The following is a 14667-nucleotide window of genomic DNA, read 5'->3' as shown; positions in this document are numbered from 1 at the left end:
AAACCATCTGTTTTGGCCCAAATGATTGTGTGGTTACGCACCTGCCCGTTAAAAGTGACTGACAACAGACGAGGTCATCTAGCCAGGGGTGGCCTTCACTACTGCAGCTCACACAAGCACACAAATGGAAGAGTGCAGCTGGTGAGCAGGGAGGTGGTGGGCGGATGATGCCTGACGGGAGTACAGGGGGTGAGGTTTGCGAGGAGAGTGGTGTTAGGGTCACTGGAACTTGAGCACCGGAAATTGCTGGGCATGTTGGCAAATCCTTCACAGCTCAGTCTGTCACAAGAGGACGACAGGGACTGAAACCCTTCACACAGGATTAGCACACTGGCCAAGTATAGTCACAATCTGTTGGGTTTATTTTCACTGCTTAAAAGACTTACAGACCTGTAACAGTAATACTGGGACAAAACTGGGACACATGTTGCCTTAAAACCATTGTGTCTTGGTCACTAACATGCTATTACATGTAATTGAATATTAAAATAGAAATTGTAATATAATTATATTTCATTTTATGTATGTATGTGCGTGCAATATATATATATATATATATATATATATATAATATACATACACATACACATACACTGTATATATATATACAGTATACACACACACACACACACACACATATATACACACATATATACATTATATAATAATAATTACATTTATTCTATTTTTACTACATAAATTTCAACTAGTTAAAATCATTAAGTGATTTTATTTTATTATTAGATTGTTAAATTTTCATAATACATTTTATATAAAATTGTATAATATTTACATATAGGTGTATATGTTTATTTCTTATATGTATATATATTATATGTAAATCATTTCATATACTTAATATTTATAGTAAAAAAAAATATGATTCAAATGTAGAAAAAAAACATTACAGAAGTGTCTAATATGACAAAATCCTTTCTAATACTACTCCTACTCAGTGTTCAAGTTGGCAGAAATGTAGAATAGATTATTATTATAAAAACAATACACAGCTATTTTACCATCAAAAATAATAATTACTCATTTTAACCCTATTTCTTACTCCCACACAGGGATTATCCCTTTATCTGATGTATGCAAAAGCCAAGGGTGTCAGGTTGCGGCCTGTTTTGCCAGGACTTGCTTTTAGAGCAGAAGCCTGATCTCCTATCAGGAAGTGCCGCAGGGGGGGACATTTTGCTCTAACCAGCCCGTACCTGGAAATACCAGCCTGTCTGCATGGAAAGTTGTTTTGTTCACTTAACAACACTGAGTAACACTTTATTTGCTGGAACTTGTATTCTCATTCTACTTCAAAGTTTAATCTAGTCTTTGAATCAGTGGTTAGCAGTAACTCTATCAACTGAATACTAGGTTAAATATTATTGTGAATGATTAAAGAAACATAGTAAATCTATGCTTCGGCTTTGGATAAAACCAATAAATGGCACTTATTATTCTTATTTTCAAGTGAAACAAAGAAAGCAAAGAGACATTGATAGATTTGAATAGACAAAATAGCAATTTATTAATAACTTATCATTTCTTTACATTCGTAACATTGGGGGGGAGTGGATTTGTAAAACAGCCCCTCCCCCAACCAGGCCTTCGCTTTGAGGGGCAACAAAACCCTCCTGAAAACCATCACTTTTCTCACAAAAAATTGCATGTCACAGAACTTCCCTGAACAGGAGACACAAAATGTTCTCCCAGCTTTGTCAACACAGACCTCAAATCTTTGAACACAAAAAAATCTGCGTTACTTTTTTCAACTCTCTGACGTCCCCAGAAAATGTACAAAAAACGAGAAGTATAAAGGCGTATGGGTCCTAAATGCGCATGCTTCTGAAACCCCGCCGAATAGCATTCGAGGAATGCCTCGTACACATACAAGTTTGGACGACCCTTCTGAACGTGCAAGCTCTTATGGTCAAGTCAACTAAAAAAGTACTGATGAAAATAAGAAGCTTATGGGAACTGCTCTGAAAGGTTACCGCACAATAACACTCTTATGTACAGAACTAAGGCAAGAAAATGACAACTTTGATTGGTGATGGTGGTTAAAAGGCTGAGAAAGGCGGAATCGATCCGTAAAGCAAAAGTGGAAATATATTATACATATACACATTGCAAAAACCTGTTCAAATTTTTGGCATTTAACTCGTCGATAAAGATAATATTGATTGATATTCAGTATGTTTACATAAAGAGGATGAAAAGGAGAAGAAAAATCTACAGCCGTTTCTTTAAAACAGGTATATTCTAACTACGGAAAGGCTTACCGACATCTTAATATAAACATGTATAAATGTTTCAAAAATTTCTCCACGCAAATAAGTTGGAGTACAGTACACTCTGCCATCATTACCGAAGGGAAGTCTCGTCCCAAAAACAGGCAAGTCTTCATTGAAGACAAGAAGAGCACACCTAGAAAATGTCAAGGTGCAAGTACTAAACAAAACAAATGAAGTATTTGTCATTGTTCAGTTCCATTCAAGTCTCTTTGGCACACCAGCCCCAATATATCGGACGCTCTTTCCATTTCCACAGTCTTTCCATGCTCGAATATGTATGTATATGTATGTATGTATGTATAAAACAAACTACTTTAAAGAGTCTTGGAGATATAGAGTCACATGATCTCTCTCCGTTAAACAGCAGCGTAGAAGCTCTGGGCAACCGCATGCCCCATCAGTGGCTACTCTGGTCGGCCGTCATCTCAATAACGTCTGGAACCCCTCGACAGGCGGTCGAAATAAAGAGACTCACATTCGATTCGAGTCAGGGCAGGACCTCACGTGGACTCGAGAGGGTCCAACTGGAAAACGTTGTGATTGGTCGGTGTGGTGAAGTACAACGGTTGGGTCGGAGCCGCTACTCGATTGTCGCAAGGGCTCTTGAGTCCCAACGTGCGCTCAAAGTCCAAAAGTTGGCCCATGAAGTTAAAATTGGGCGAGATGTTGGACTTCTTCATTTTGACTATGTCGTACGCGTCGTTCAAGGACAGGTTGAGCTTCTGCATGAGGTACGCCACCGTTACGGTGACCGAACGGCTGATACCGGCCAGGCAGTGAACGAGAACGCCACACTTCAGTCCGCGGGCCTCATCTGTGGGGGAAAAAAGATGAGACGGTTAGTTAACTGACTTATGAATATGCAATTGTGCATAAGCTCAGTTGTCAGAATTCATTACGGTCCCAGCATTGACAAAAGGGGCCTCATTCAGCAGGATTTCTAGTGCATGACTGCAGGCTGAGAGAAAACAACTCGCCCATTTTCTCAGGGAACGTGACGTGGAAATGGGCTATTAAGGTTAATCAAATGATCCTTCCGCTTGCCAGGTTACTCGACAATGGTACCATTTGGGCGTGTAAATGTAGAAGTCATGACAGCACCCAGTCAAGGCTAACAGGATGTCAACACTGCCCTGTAAATGGTCCTCATTGTGTGGCGAAACATTGCTCTGTCCTAGATTACTTTCAATGCTGCTTGCTTCCTTCCTGTTGAGCTCAAATAACCGCCTCCCCCCTCCGTCTCCCGTTTCATCATAAGCCTTTGTGTCACAATTGCACAACCGCGGGATATGTTACTATGCAAACAATAAAAACGGTGCCATCCGTTTGGTTTCAAAACACAGAAAGAACCCGGTAGGTTTAATCAAAACTGGGACTGAATGAAAAACAAATTAAAGGGACAATAATTGTGTTTGCTTACCAATAAAGCTGATGGCTTCTGGGAAAAACTGTGAGAGATTTTGGCTCCAGTGATCGGAGATGGGAATCTGCTTGTACTTGAACTCCCCGGCATTCTCGAACATGTTAGGAAGATTAGGGGTCACGTTCAAGATGTACTTGATGCCAAACTCCTCCAGGATATCCAGGTTCGCAGAGTCTTTCGCGCAGCCCAGATACAGATGCGGCAGGATCTCCACGGGGAACGAGGGCTGGGGGTTGGAAAGAGGGCTGCCATCCGAGTCGGTGGCACTGCTTGGGTCTCGGTCGATGTCCGACTCGATGTCTGAGGAATCGGAGCTGATCCGGAGCCCTCCGAGACCCAGGACCTGGGAGGTCGGTGAACTGCTGCTGGAGGAACCGTCGAGGTTCGTCTCGCACATTGTGGGAAATTCAGCCTGAAATTTGCTGAAGCCACCTGTGAAGTTCAAGTCAGAAATACATTTAAAATTCATGCCTTAAAGCTAACCATATATTTTTATATGAGAACCCATTTTTTACATGGCAAATAATGACTAGCATATTTTTTGTTTCACAAAAATCCATTCATTAGATACTAGTACTCTTTGTTTTCTAGTAACTGCTTGATTATTTACATTCCAGTTCCAGTTCTAAATACACTACATTATGTATTTAGTGTGCACTAGTGTGCATTCCTATTGTTACTAGTCATGTTTTCAATATGACTAGTACTAATTTTAATTCTACTATAAAGAAGCCATTCAAAGGAAGTCAGAATGCAACTGTAACCAGTAAAATACAAAACGTGATTAGTATACGGAGATATTTGCTTGTATATCATAACTAGTTTCTTATAAACAATCACTAGTAACGTACATTCATTTGGAACACATACTAGTTGGAAGTATGAACCACAAAAATGTAAAAGGTAAAATGTGTTACTATTAACAATGAAATAGATAAAAACGGATGTTAATGAATAACAAGTACAAGTGACTAAATAAATAGACACTGGTACTATAAGTATCTAATGAATGGTTACAAGTGAAATTGAAAGCATGCTTGTCGCTAATGGATTACTTGAAATATTAAATTATTTAAAAATAAATTCTGGTAACATCTTTAGTTGCAGTAAACCACAAAAATACAGCACATAAAATCACAAAACGCGGTGCAAGTGAACATACCCTCAAGATAGAAAGCCTTGTAGCCCTCGTCCTTCATTCTCCTCAGCAGTAAACCCAACACAGAGCCGCCGTCAATGTTTTCATTCCACTCGCGGCTGTACTCGTCGTACAACACGATAGTGTCCGTCTTGCACCTCCGCGCGAACCTCTCCCTGTCTTCCCCGTTGGAAAGCAGAGACTTGATGGGCAGGTTGCCTTTCTTGAGTCGCCGGAGCATGAGGCTCGGGATGGCCACGTTAATGGCCGTTTCGACGTGCGACGATTCGTAGAGCTCTTGCGTTCGGCAGTCCATAACCAGCAAACAGTCCCTGCGCGTCTCCAGCTGCTCCTTCAGCCACTCTACCGTCTTGCTTATGGCCATGACCGAATCGAGCTGCACGGGTTTGAACTTATCAAGCATTAGTAAAATACGGTACGATACCGTGAGACCTTAAACTGCGGAGAAGATGCGCTGCAAGAGGCCGTGGACGTCTCAGGCCTGGAGCATTGAGATTCTCAAGTCCAAATCTCTTCTGCGCCGTCGAGATGATTAAAATCCTCGGGTTTTGCTTCGAGAGTCAAGCGCAGACTCGCTCTACTTCCAGCCCATTCATGCAACTGCGTGCATTTATCAATGACTCACACTAGCCAGTGAGTGCGCGAGCCACTGACGTTTTCTCGTTATATAAGCTCTCTTCTCTCGCCGTCGATTTTCAAACGAATCGATCTAGATATCCAGTCGAATATCGATCGCAGACGCGTCGCGAAAGCAAAATGCTTCGTAGCTTTATTTCCCTTCGAGATTTATCCCGGAGAAAGCAACGCTGCGTCCTCTATCGCTCTAGATGCGCTCTCTGTCACCGCGAGCTAGTGAATGGATACAAGCGCGAGGCGTTTCAATGGATACATTATGTCGGCCAGCCAATCAGGAGGCGCCGAGAAAGCGTCGCCGTGGAAACGGGGCCGGATGGAACAGACTGTGTTGATGAATTGTTAATAAGTTTGTCATTCACAAAAACGGAAAGGAATTTCCGCTCCGGATCAGCGGAGGGCAAACAAACAGAAGAGAGGCACTGCGCGGGAAGGAAGGAGAAGTGCGTGTGTATTTGGTGAGGGGTCACTATACCTCATGCTCAGGTTACACACTTGAACTCCGTTTAGCCGCATTTCAGTTTCGTCCCGCTGCTGTTTGTAGCTCGGTTTGTCGAGTCTAGTACGTGCGTCGCTGCTGCAGACGGTTGAACCCAGCTAAGAAAAATAAGTTGCTAACGTTCCTGTTAAGTTACGAAAACGTTTAGCGTTTTAAAAACCTTTTCTGGTTATTCGAACGTCAAGGAAGCATTCTATTTAATCATTCTGCAAGTATCATGGGAACGTTACTTTTGAATTTTCAAACATTCTGAAACAAATATACAAGACTGACAGTCCAACTAAAACATTTCAGGAAAAAGACGTTCCATGAACGATCTGTAATGTTTTGTGCTAACGTTTTGAGAACATTATTAAAGAACACATGACACAATAGCTACTGGAAAAATGTTTATTCATAACTTTAAGAGAACTTTGCCAGAACGTTAAACAAAGTTATTACCATATTTCGTATATGTGCCACCTGTGTTTATATAGCCTACACTGCAAATAATTTACATTTCATTTTACATAATTGGTGTGGTTGTTTTACACAAAAAAATGAACAAAAAAGATCAACACACACAAATATTAGTTTCACTAACTAAAACAAATAGGGTGAATTCAGGTAAATAAATAGGCTATGCAATAAAATAAACATGTATGAAAAAATTACAGCTGTGCCAGACAAAACCCCAGCCTTAATATGAAATAATGCAATAATTAAATTGCATAAACACCCCTAATGTGCAGAACTGTTTAAAAAACACAGTAGGGCTAGCCAATAACGGTTTTTATTGTAGTGTTTCTTTCTTTCAAGTTATTAACAATATGAAACAATAAGATTAGATCAGGCAAAACTAGCGTATTCTCCTCTGATTATTCCGTTGATCGGTCGTTCAATCAGAATCAATGAAGGTGGGAAGCGTGCTAAACGATCGCCCAATAAACACATAAATGGAGGCATCAAAATAGTTTAATACCAGACGCGAATTGTGAGTTTCTCCTCGCCTCCTCCAGTCATTTCCTACACTGTGTCGAGATAGCATGTGTGCAAGTTTTGAAATTTCACTCACAAATCCTTCAACAGCTGCACCGGATTCCTGCGCCTACATTAAACCAGATGTCTTTGATAATACTTTTACATGTCATTACCCACAATTTTATAAGGTTCCAGCAGAACGAGGAATTGCATGCTGATAAACTCAAGCGTTCGTTTAAAAGGTCAGGGCAGGTCTCTGGTGCTCAGAAACGCTGAAGATCGAAAATGTTATTCAACGTGTTCAATTTGCATAAAGTAGGCGAGTTTAGAGAGACGGAGAAAATATCTGTATCTATATATCTATATATATGGTGTTGCTATAAATGAACCTCTGGAATGAAAACAGTGATAGTAATGAAATATGTGTTCAGAATGAATGTAGCAGGCCAGATTAGGGTGAGCTGATTAACATCCTGTCTTCTGTGTCATTTGGCAGTGAATTGCTCTTTAATTGTCTGTCAAGGCTCTCTGTCACCATTCACAAGCGCCAAAGGTGTGTTCAGTTTCACCCCACTTAACATATGAAACACCACACAGTACCTAATGGCCATTATCCTGTAGCTTGTGAAGATATTTCTGGGAAGGCTGAATTGTATTCTCGTTGTTATCCTTTTTGGCTGCTTTACTGCATCTGGATGAGCTTTTGTCTTCAGAGACATGTTCCCTTAATTTTCCACAATGTGAAAACTTATAAACCACAGATTTTTGACTTGTCAGTAAAAATAAATAAATATAGACATTAGAATAACATTATGATGATTAATAATAATAATAATAAACAGAGCACACAACAATAAAATGGCTGCATACAAAAATATAATGAAAATAATATTTTGTAAAAAATAAAAGAAAGAATTGGAAGTGGCAGACTGCACCATATATAATTAAATATCAATTATTTAAAAAAAAACAAAAAACAAATGTAATAAAATAAATATGATAATAGTAATTAATAATAAAAACAAATATTTTTAAAAGGACATTATAAAGACAAAAGAAAGTAAGGAATATTTAATCACATATAGTTTAATAATAACTTGATTAAAAAAATACATAATTGAAATATATGTAATAAAATAAATACAATAATCAAAATATTTTCTAGCACTGATAAGCAAAATGGCTGCTGCATACAAAAAAAAATAAAAAAAATTCAAGAACAGAATATTTTGTAGTAAAATGGAAGAGGTTTTATCAAACGTAAAGGTATACCTCAAGATTGTTTCATAAATTAATCCAAAATATTTTTTTTTCTCTCATATGTTCATATGGAATGTCTGTACTACAGATAGAATAAAACTGATATGAACACTTATTTAGAAAATTTCCGATAAATTATTAGCTTTGCCACGTCATTGTAACACATCAATCTGTCAAGTTTGTCGCCAACAAATTGTGCCTTTTAAAACAGTTTTTATTAGAGTCATTTATGCAAAACTAACTAGTAATAGTCGCCGAGACACATGCAGGTCATCTGGCTCCAGAAACAGGCCTGCAAACTGATAACAGCTCAGTTCTTCCTGCTATTATCACAGTGCGATGATATCTTGTGTGTCTGAAGTAAACACAGCATAAAACAGCTCTGTGGTATAAGAACATCCAAAAGTCCTGAACTTTGCAGGTATTTTCCTTTAGCCAAATACGCGTCACAGACCATTTGCAGTCATGTATGAATTTCATTGTTTGTATCCAAATACATTCAAATACATAATAGGGATATTTTTGATACCCTGTACGTTCAGGGGAGAGAATTGACAGTTCTTTGACCCCCCCCTTCCTCAGTTCCTGGGTGGGACTGGATGTTTTGTAAGTTTCTGCCACTCACCAGGACCACTAGTCAGTGAGGTTTAGACAATGCCGGCTCCGCTTTTATCTGCGGCTCCATCAGGCCGGGTCTCTGTCCTGCATCAGGGTCATCATCCCTGACAGCAGCTCACGGGATGAAAGGTCAATCTGATTGTGTTGTGAATCACCAGGGTTTCTCTTTTCTTAAACTAACTGCTGCCCTCACCTCCCTCTTCACCTATGATACAGTGTGGCTTCCTGCTCCCGTGATGTTTACTTCCTCTCTCACTGTTGACTTACTATTAGAGCTCTTTGTGTGCTGATTTGTGCAGGGGGTTGGTGCATTTTCACAAACAACAGAACTGCTGATAATGTGTGTAAATAAACCTGTTTGAGAGGTTAAAAGCAGGTGACAAAAGTCATTAAAGTGATTATTGAAAAATTTAGTAAAACAACGACTGAGGTGAAGTGGCTGTTCTCAGCAGAAATACATTTATATGTATTATATATAATCTAAAACATAACTAGATTAGACTGTAGCTATTATATAACTGCTCCATATACAACATATCCAAACTACTAACAATATACAAGAGACAAATAAAGATATTTTGATATGAATGAATTTGCTCTCAAATGGTTCAAGCTATTTATCAGATATTTTTGTAAATAGAGAACCATCATTTGAAGACATTTAGATTCAAAATATTGAATACAGTAAATATGTGGTTTACAATAAATAAATTTCACATCATTTTCATGCATATTCTTTAAAATGTATTTCTTTTAAGAATTTTTCTTATTCAAGGACACATTAAATTGATCAAAAGTGACTAAAAAGGATATTTATAATGTTACAGAAAAATTCTATTTCAAATCAATTCTGTTCTTTTGAATTTTCTTTTCATCAAAGTTTCTTTTTACAACTGTTTTTAACACAGATAATCAAAATAATAATAAATGTTTTTAAGCAGCGAATCAGCATATTTAAATGAGTAATGATGGTGAAAATTCAGGGTTGCATCACAGAAATAAATGTATTAATAAATAAATAAATACAGTGCGGAAAAAAAATATTTGATCCCCTGCTGATTTTGTACGTTTGCACACTGACAAAGAAATTATCAGTCTATAATTTTAATGGTAGGTTTATTTGAACAGTGAGAGACAGAATAACAATAAAAAAAAATTATTATTTAAAAAAAGTTATAAATTGATTTGCATTTTAAAGAGTCATAAGTATTTGATCCCCTATCAATCAACAAGATTTCTGGCTCCCAGGTGTCTTTTATACAGGTAACGAGCTGAGATTAGGAGTATTCTCTTAAAGGGAGTGCTCCTAATCTCAGTTTGTTACCTGTATAAAAGACAACATGTCCACAGAAGCAATCAATCAATCAGATTCCAAACTCTCCACCATGTCCAAGACCAAAGAGCTGTCCAAGGATATCAGGGACAAAATTATAGACCTACACAAGGCTGGAATGGGCTACAAGACCATCGCCAAGCAGTTTGGTGAGAAGGTGACAACAGTTGGTGTGATTATTCGCAGATGGAAGAAACACAAAATAACTGTCAGTCCTCCTCGGTCTGGGGCTCCATGCAAGAGCTCACCTCGTGGAGTTTCAATGATCATGAGAACGGTGAGGAATCAGCCCAGAACTACACGGGAGGATCTTGTCAGTGATCTCAAGGCAGCTGGGACCATAGTCACCAATAAAACAATAGGTAACACACTATGCCGTGAAGGATTGAAATCCTGCAGCGCCCGCAAGGTCCAGAAATCAAATGTACAGGCCCGTCTGAAGTTTGCCAATGATTCAGAGGAGAACTGGGTGAAAGTGCTGTGGTAAGATGAGACCAAAATCCAGCTCTTTGGCATCAACTCAACTCGCCGTGTCTGGAGGAGGAGGAATGCTGCCTTTGACCCCAAGGTGTTTTTCTGCTAAGGGGACAGGACAACTGCACCACATCAAAGGGACGATGGACAGGGCCATGTACCGTCAGGGCCAGGGTATTGAAGCCTGCCAGGGCATTGATGGGTCGTGGATGGGTATTCCAGCGTGACAATGACCCAAAACACACGGCCAAGGCAACAAAGGAGTGGCTCAAGAAGAAGCACATTAAGGTCCTGTAGTGGCCTAGCCAGTCTCCAGACCTTAATCCCATAGAAAATCTGTGGTGGGAGCTGAAGGTTCGAGTTGCCAAATGTCAGCCTCAAAACCTTAATGACTTGGAGAGGATCTGCAAAGAGGAGTGGGACAAAATCCCTCATGAGATGTGTTCAAACCTGGTGACCAACTACAAGAAACGTCTGACCTCTGTGATTGCCAGCAATGGTTTTGCTACCAAGTACTAAGCCATGTTTTGCGAAGGGTCAAATACTTATTGAAATGCAAGTAAATTTATAACTTTTTTGAAAAGCGTTTTTCTGGATTTTTTCTCACTGTTAAAATAAACCTACCATTAAAATTATAGACCGATCATTCTTTGTCAGTGGGCAAACGTACAAAATCAGCAGGGGATCAAATAATCCCCCCCCCCCACTGTATATTCAAATAGAAAATAATTATTTTAAATTGTAATAATATTTCACAGTATTATACCGTTTTTACTATATTTTTGATCAGATAAATGCAAATAAACGTCTTTCTAACATTAAAAAAAACCTACTGACCTGATGCTAGTGTACCAACATATCAATAAAAATCTCATGAAAACCATCACAATATTCACAATATTGCCTATTTTAATACAATTTACTTTAATTTCCTTTATCCTTGTGAATAAATCCTCCTACACCTGTGAGGCACCTCTTAATGCAACAACGTCTAATAATTTTAGCAGTCTATTTGAATAAGACTTGTTTGTGCTCTTAGTAGGACAATAAATGGGTTTGCCTTAGGCTAATAGGATGGACACATTAAAGGACACTCCTGGGAATCTAATAGAGGTTTCAAGGCTGGGATGGTTTTAGTGGAGCAAAACAGGAAGCAGAGCCATGAGGGTCTCTCCAGAGAACCGCAGTAAACAAACAGCCCCGTTGGGCCCACCAACATCAGCCATACAAACAGGAAGTGCTGATGAGAAATTGTTCAGATGAAACTGAGATCCAATGTTTTGAAGTCAACAACAAGCCATTAAGTTACTGGACAGCCTTTACTCTGATTGATTTGCCTTCCAGTACATTATTCATGTGATTTCATGCATACATATGGACATTCAGTCATGGGAATGTAAAGATGTCCAGGATACATTATATATATTCATCTATAAAACCATTATCACCCTGCAGGGCGTGTTGTCGGACCCCCATGGAACACAAAAGCCCATTGCGATGGTTCATTTTCACCAGTGTTTCCACAATTGTCACTTCTCATTAACACCCTTCGAGCTCCTGAACTCTGAAATATCACTTTTAGAAAATTGCAACGTTTCTTCAACTAAAGACACTGACCATGTAAACTTTTACACACCAGAAACACAATTTTATTTAGTCTTAGTCAGTTTTTGACAGTTAACAATGTCCAACAACATTTATAATATTTATTTGATAAAAAATACCAGAAAACAGTAATATTGTGAATTTTATTTCATTTTGCTGACGCTTTTATCCAAAGCGACTTACAATTGGGGAGAAATATTATTACAATTTAAAGTAAATGTTTTCTATTTTGGTTTATCTTACAGTGTAATTTATTCCTGTGATGCAAAGCTCTATTCTCAGCAGCGGTTGCTTCAGACATCAGTGTCACATGATATGTATATATATATATATATTTATTTAAATATTTTTCAGATTGTTTGAGAAATATAAAGTTCAAAAGAATAGCATTTTTTAAATGACAGATTTTTTTTGTACAAATGCAAATGTCTTTAATGCAATTTAAAGCATCTTTGCTGAATAAAAGTTTTAAATTATTACAAATATTACTGACCCCAAACGTCTGAATGTTTTTGTATATCATCATTTCTTATTAAAATTTTCTCTTTTTCCTGAAAGTAATGAAGATCCTAGTCTCATTTCTATCACATCTTAATTTTTTGTTGTGTTTAATATCATAGTGATGCAAACAACATTTTGTGGGGAAAATGGCCAACTAATTTGTCTTTCAAAAGATAATTTCATAGCCAGCATTTAATGTATCCTAAATACATAAAAATAAAGAATATTTTCACACTTTGCGTCTATTCTCAAACATCTAAAAAATATAACAATTCACGTTTTTGTGACTCATATAAAATGTCCAAATATTAAGATTAAAAGGCTTAGTCTGGGTTATTAGAACTAATTTATAAATAAATAAAACAACCCAGCGCTGGGTGTAATATGTTTGTTTGAGATTTAACTCAACTGTACATTTCTTGCTTAAAAGGAATTTGTATTAATTTGTTCAAAACATGAACATTTATTCATGAGTTGAATAAATAATAATTAAATTATATATATATATATATATATATATATATATATATATATTTAAATTTCTTAATACAGTTTCACCTTTTGAGGGTTTGTTTCACCCAGCATGTTTTAGAGAGTAGCAAATAATCGATAAAAACATTGAAAACGTTTCCAAGTTTTAATGCGACCTTGATATAACAAAAAGAAAAAAGTTGAAAACTGCTGGTTTTAATAAAAATCAACCCCTGGGACATAAAAGTGCCTAAAGTTGAAGAAACACCCGTAAACACATTCTCTCCAGTCATCCCTCCTTCCACAGTGAGTGAGAATGTTCTTATTTCAACACATTCTTGATGAATGAATCGGAGCGGCTGAGAGCTGTTGAGAAAGACCCTTCTACAAGGCGTCATTCCAGACCCAGCTGTTTTCCTCAACCCCTTAAACAGAGGTCCTGCAGATCCTGAAATATGACAGGAATTTGTAAACAGAGGCAGACACGAGGCCCTGGGGTATCCTGGGTAATAGTGGAGAGAGGGGAGGGTAATTGAAGGAGAGCAGGATGAAGGTTATTATGTGTTTGTATGGCAACTGAGGAGCTGATGGCGTGTAATTACAGTGCTGGCTGAGAGGGGAACACTTTATATCCTCTTGCAAGTCCCAGCAGCGACCCACTGGTCTGTGCTGAGACGTAATGGAAAGGCAAATTGCAGAGTAATAGTGGAATGTGTTTATTCTGTCCTTTAACTTCCAGTATATTTGCACCTCGGCGCTTTGTTCTCTTGCACGAATGCCATACGCTATAATGAATGATTTTTTGTATAAAAATCTAGTACTATTAAAAATATGGCACCACCCAAGCAACTGCCATTGAGATACATGGAAAGTCCACAGATGGGTTTTCTTCGCATATTATAGACCCCATTGTTTGATTTTTCAATATGCAAACTTTTTTATTTACAGATATATATTTCAGAAAAATATATATATATATAATTGTGTGTGTGCATCTTTTATTAGCATATTTCAGTTTCACTACATTTGCCAAAGTAGAAATTTAAAGGGGTGGTTGATTGTTTTTTTTCTAGGCTTGATTGTGTATATGGGGTGCAGTCAAACATGTATTCATGCTTATTTTTTTTTAAAAAATGCATTTTTTTCACATAATTCACCTTTATTCCACACCTCTCTGATAAACGCCCCGATTATTTCCTGGTTTTATGAAGCCCCTCCCTCAGAAATGCGTAATGGGCTCTGATTGGTTAGCTGGTCCAGTGTGTTGTGATTGACTAAACCGCCTCTAGTGCGCTTCTGAACATCCCGCCCCTTACCTCAGCAGCATGTGCTCCGGTTGTATTGTAAACAATGGCATCATCTATATTTCTTATCAATTTGAGCCCGAATGAGACGGAGAGGATATTAGTGAAGAGGATCGCGCAGAACCTGTGCAAGCAT

The 14667-nt window shown here is 38.0% G+C and overlaps 1 protein-coding gene across 1 annotated transcript; it reads right to left on the bottom strand.

Moving 5' to 3' along the window:
• Nucleotides 1–1497: 1497 nt before the first annotated feature.
• On the bottom strand, nucleotides 1498–5731 carry dusp6 (dual specificity phosphatase 6). The gene is made up of 3 exons (XM_079412319.1): nucleotides 4877–5731; nucleotides 3712–4146; nucleotides 1498–3105 (listed from the first exon to the last, which is right to left on the bottom strand). Exons 1-3 carry the CDS (start codon nucleotides 5274–5276, stop codon nucleotides 2792–2794), a joined length of 1149 nt encoding a protein of 382 aa, XP_079268445.1. The 5' UTR covers nucleotides 5277–5731; the 3' UTR covers nucleotides 1498–2791.
• Between the last annotated feature and the right edge of the window lie 8936 nt (nucleotides 5732–14667).

Source organism: Barbus barbus (assembly GCF_936440315.1).
Source record: "Barbus barbus genome assembly, chromosome: 48".
Taxonomy (NCBI): domain Eukaryota; kingdom Metazoa; phylum Chordata; class Actinopteri; order Cypriniformes; family Cyprinidae; genus Barbus; species Barbus barbus.
This window is presented reverse-complemented; position numbering and strand designations above follow the sequence as displayed.

What these genes read in the sequence shown, in the direction of transcription:
- dusp6 (XM_079412319.1), bottom strand. Translation starts at nt 5,276, where the DNA reads ATGCTTGATAAGTTCAAACCCGTGCAGCTCGATTCGGTCATGGCCATA. An exon ending in CAAGGCTTTCTATCTTGAGG is followed by an intron (nt 4,147 to 4,876) that starts GTATGTTCACTT and finishes TGAACTTCACAG; the next exon opens with GTGGCTTCAGCAAATTTCAG. An exon ending in AGAAGCCATCAGCTTTATTG is followed by an intron (nt 3,106 to 3,711) that starts GTAAGCAAACAC and finishes TTTCCCCCACAG; the next exon opens with ATGAGGCCCGCGGACTGAAG.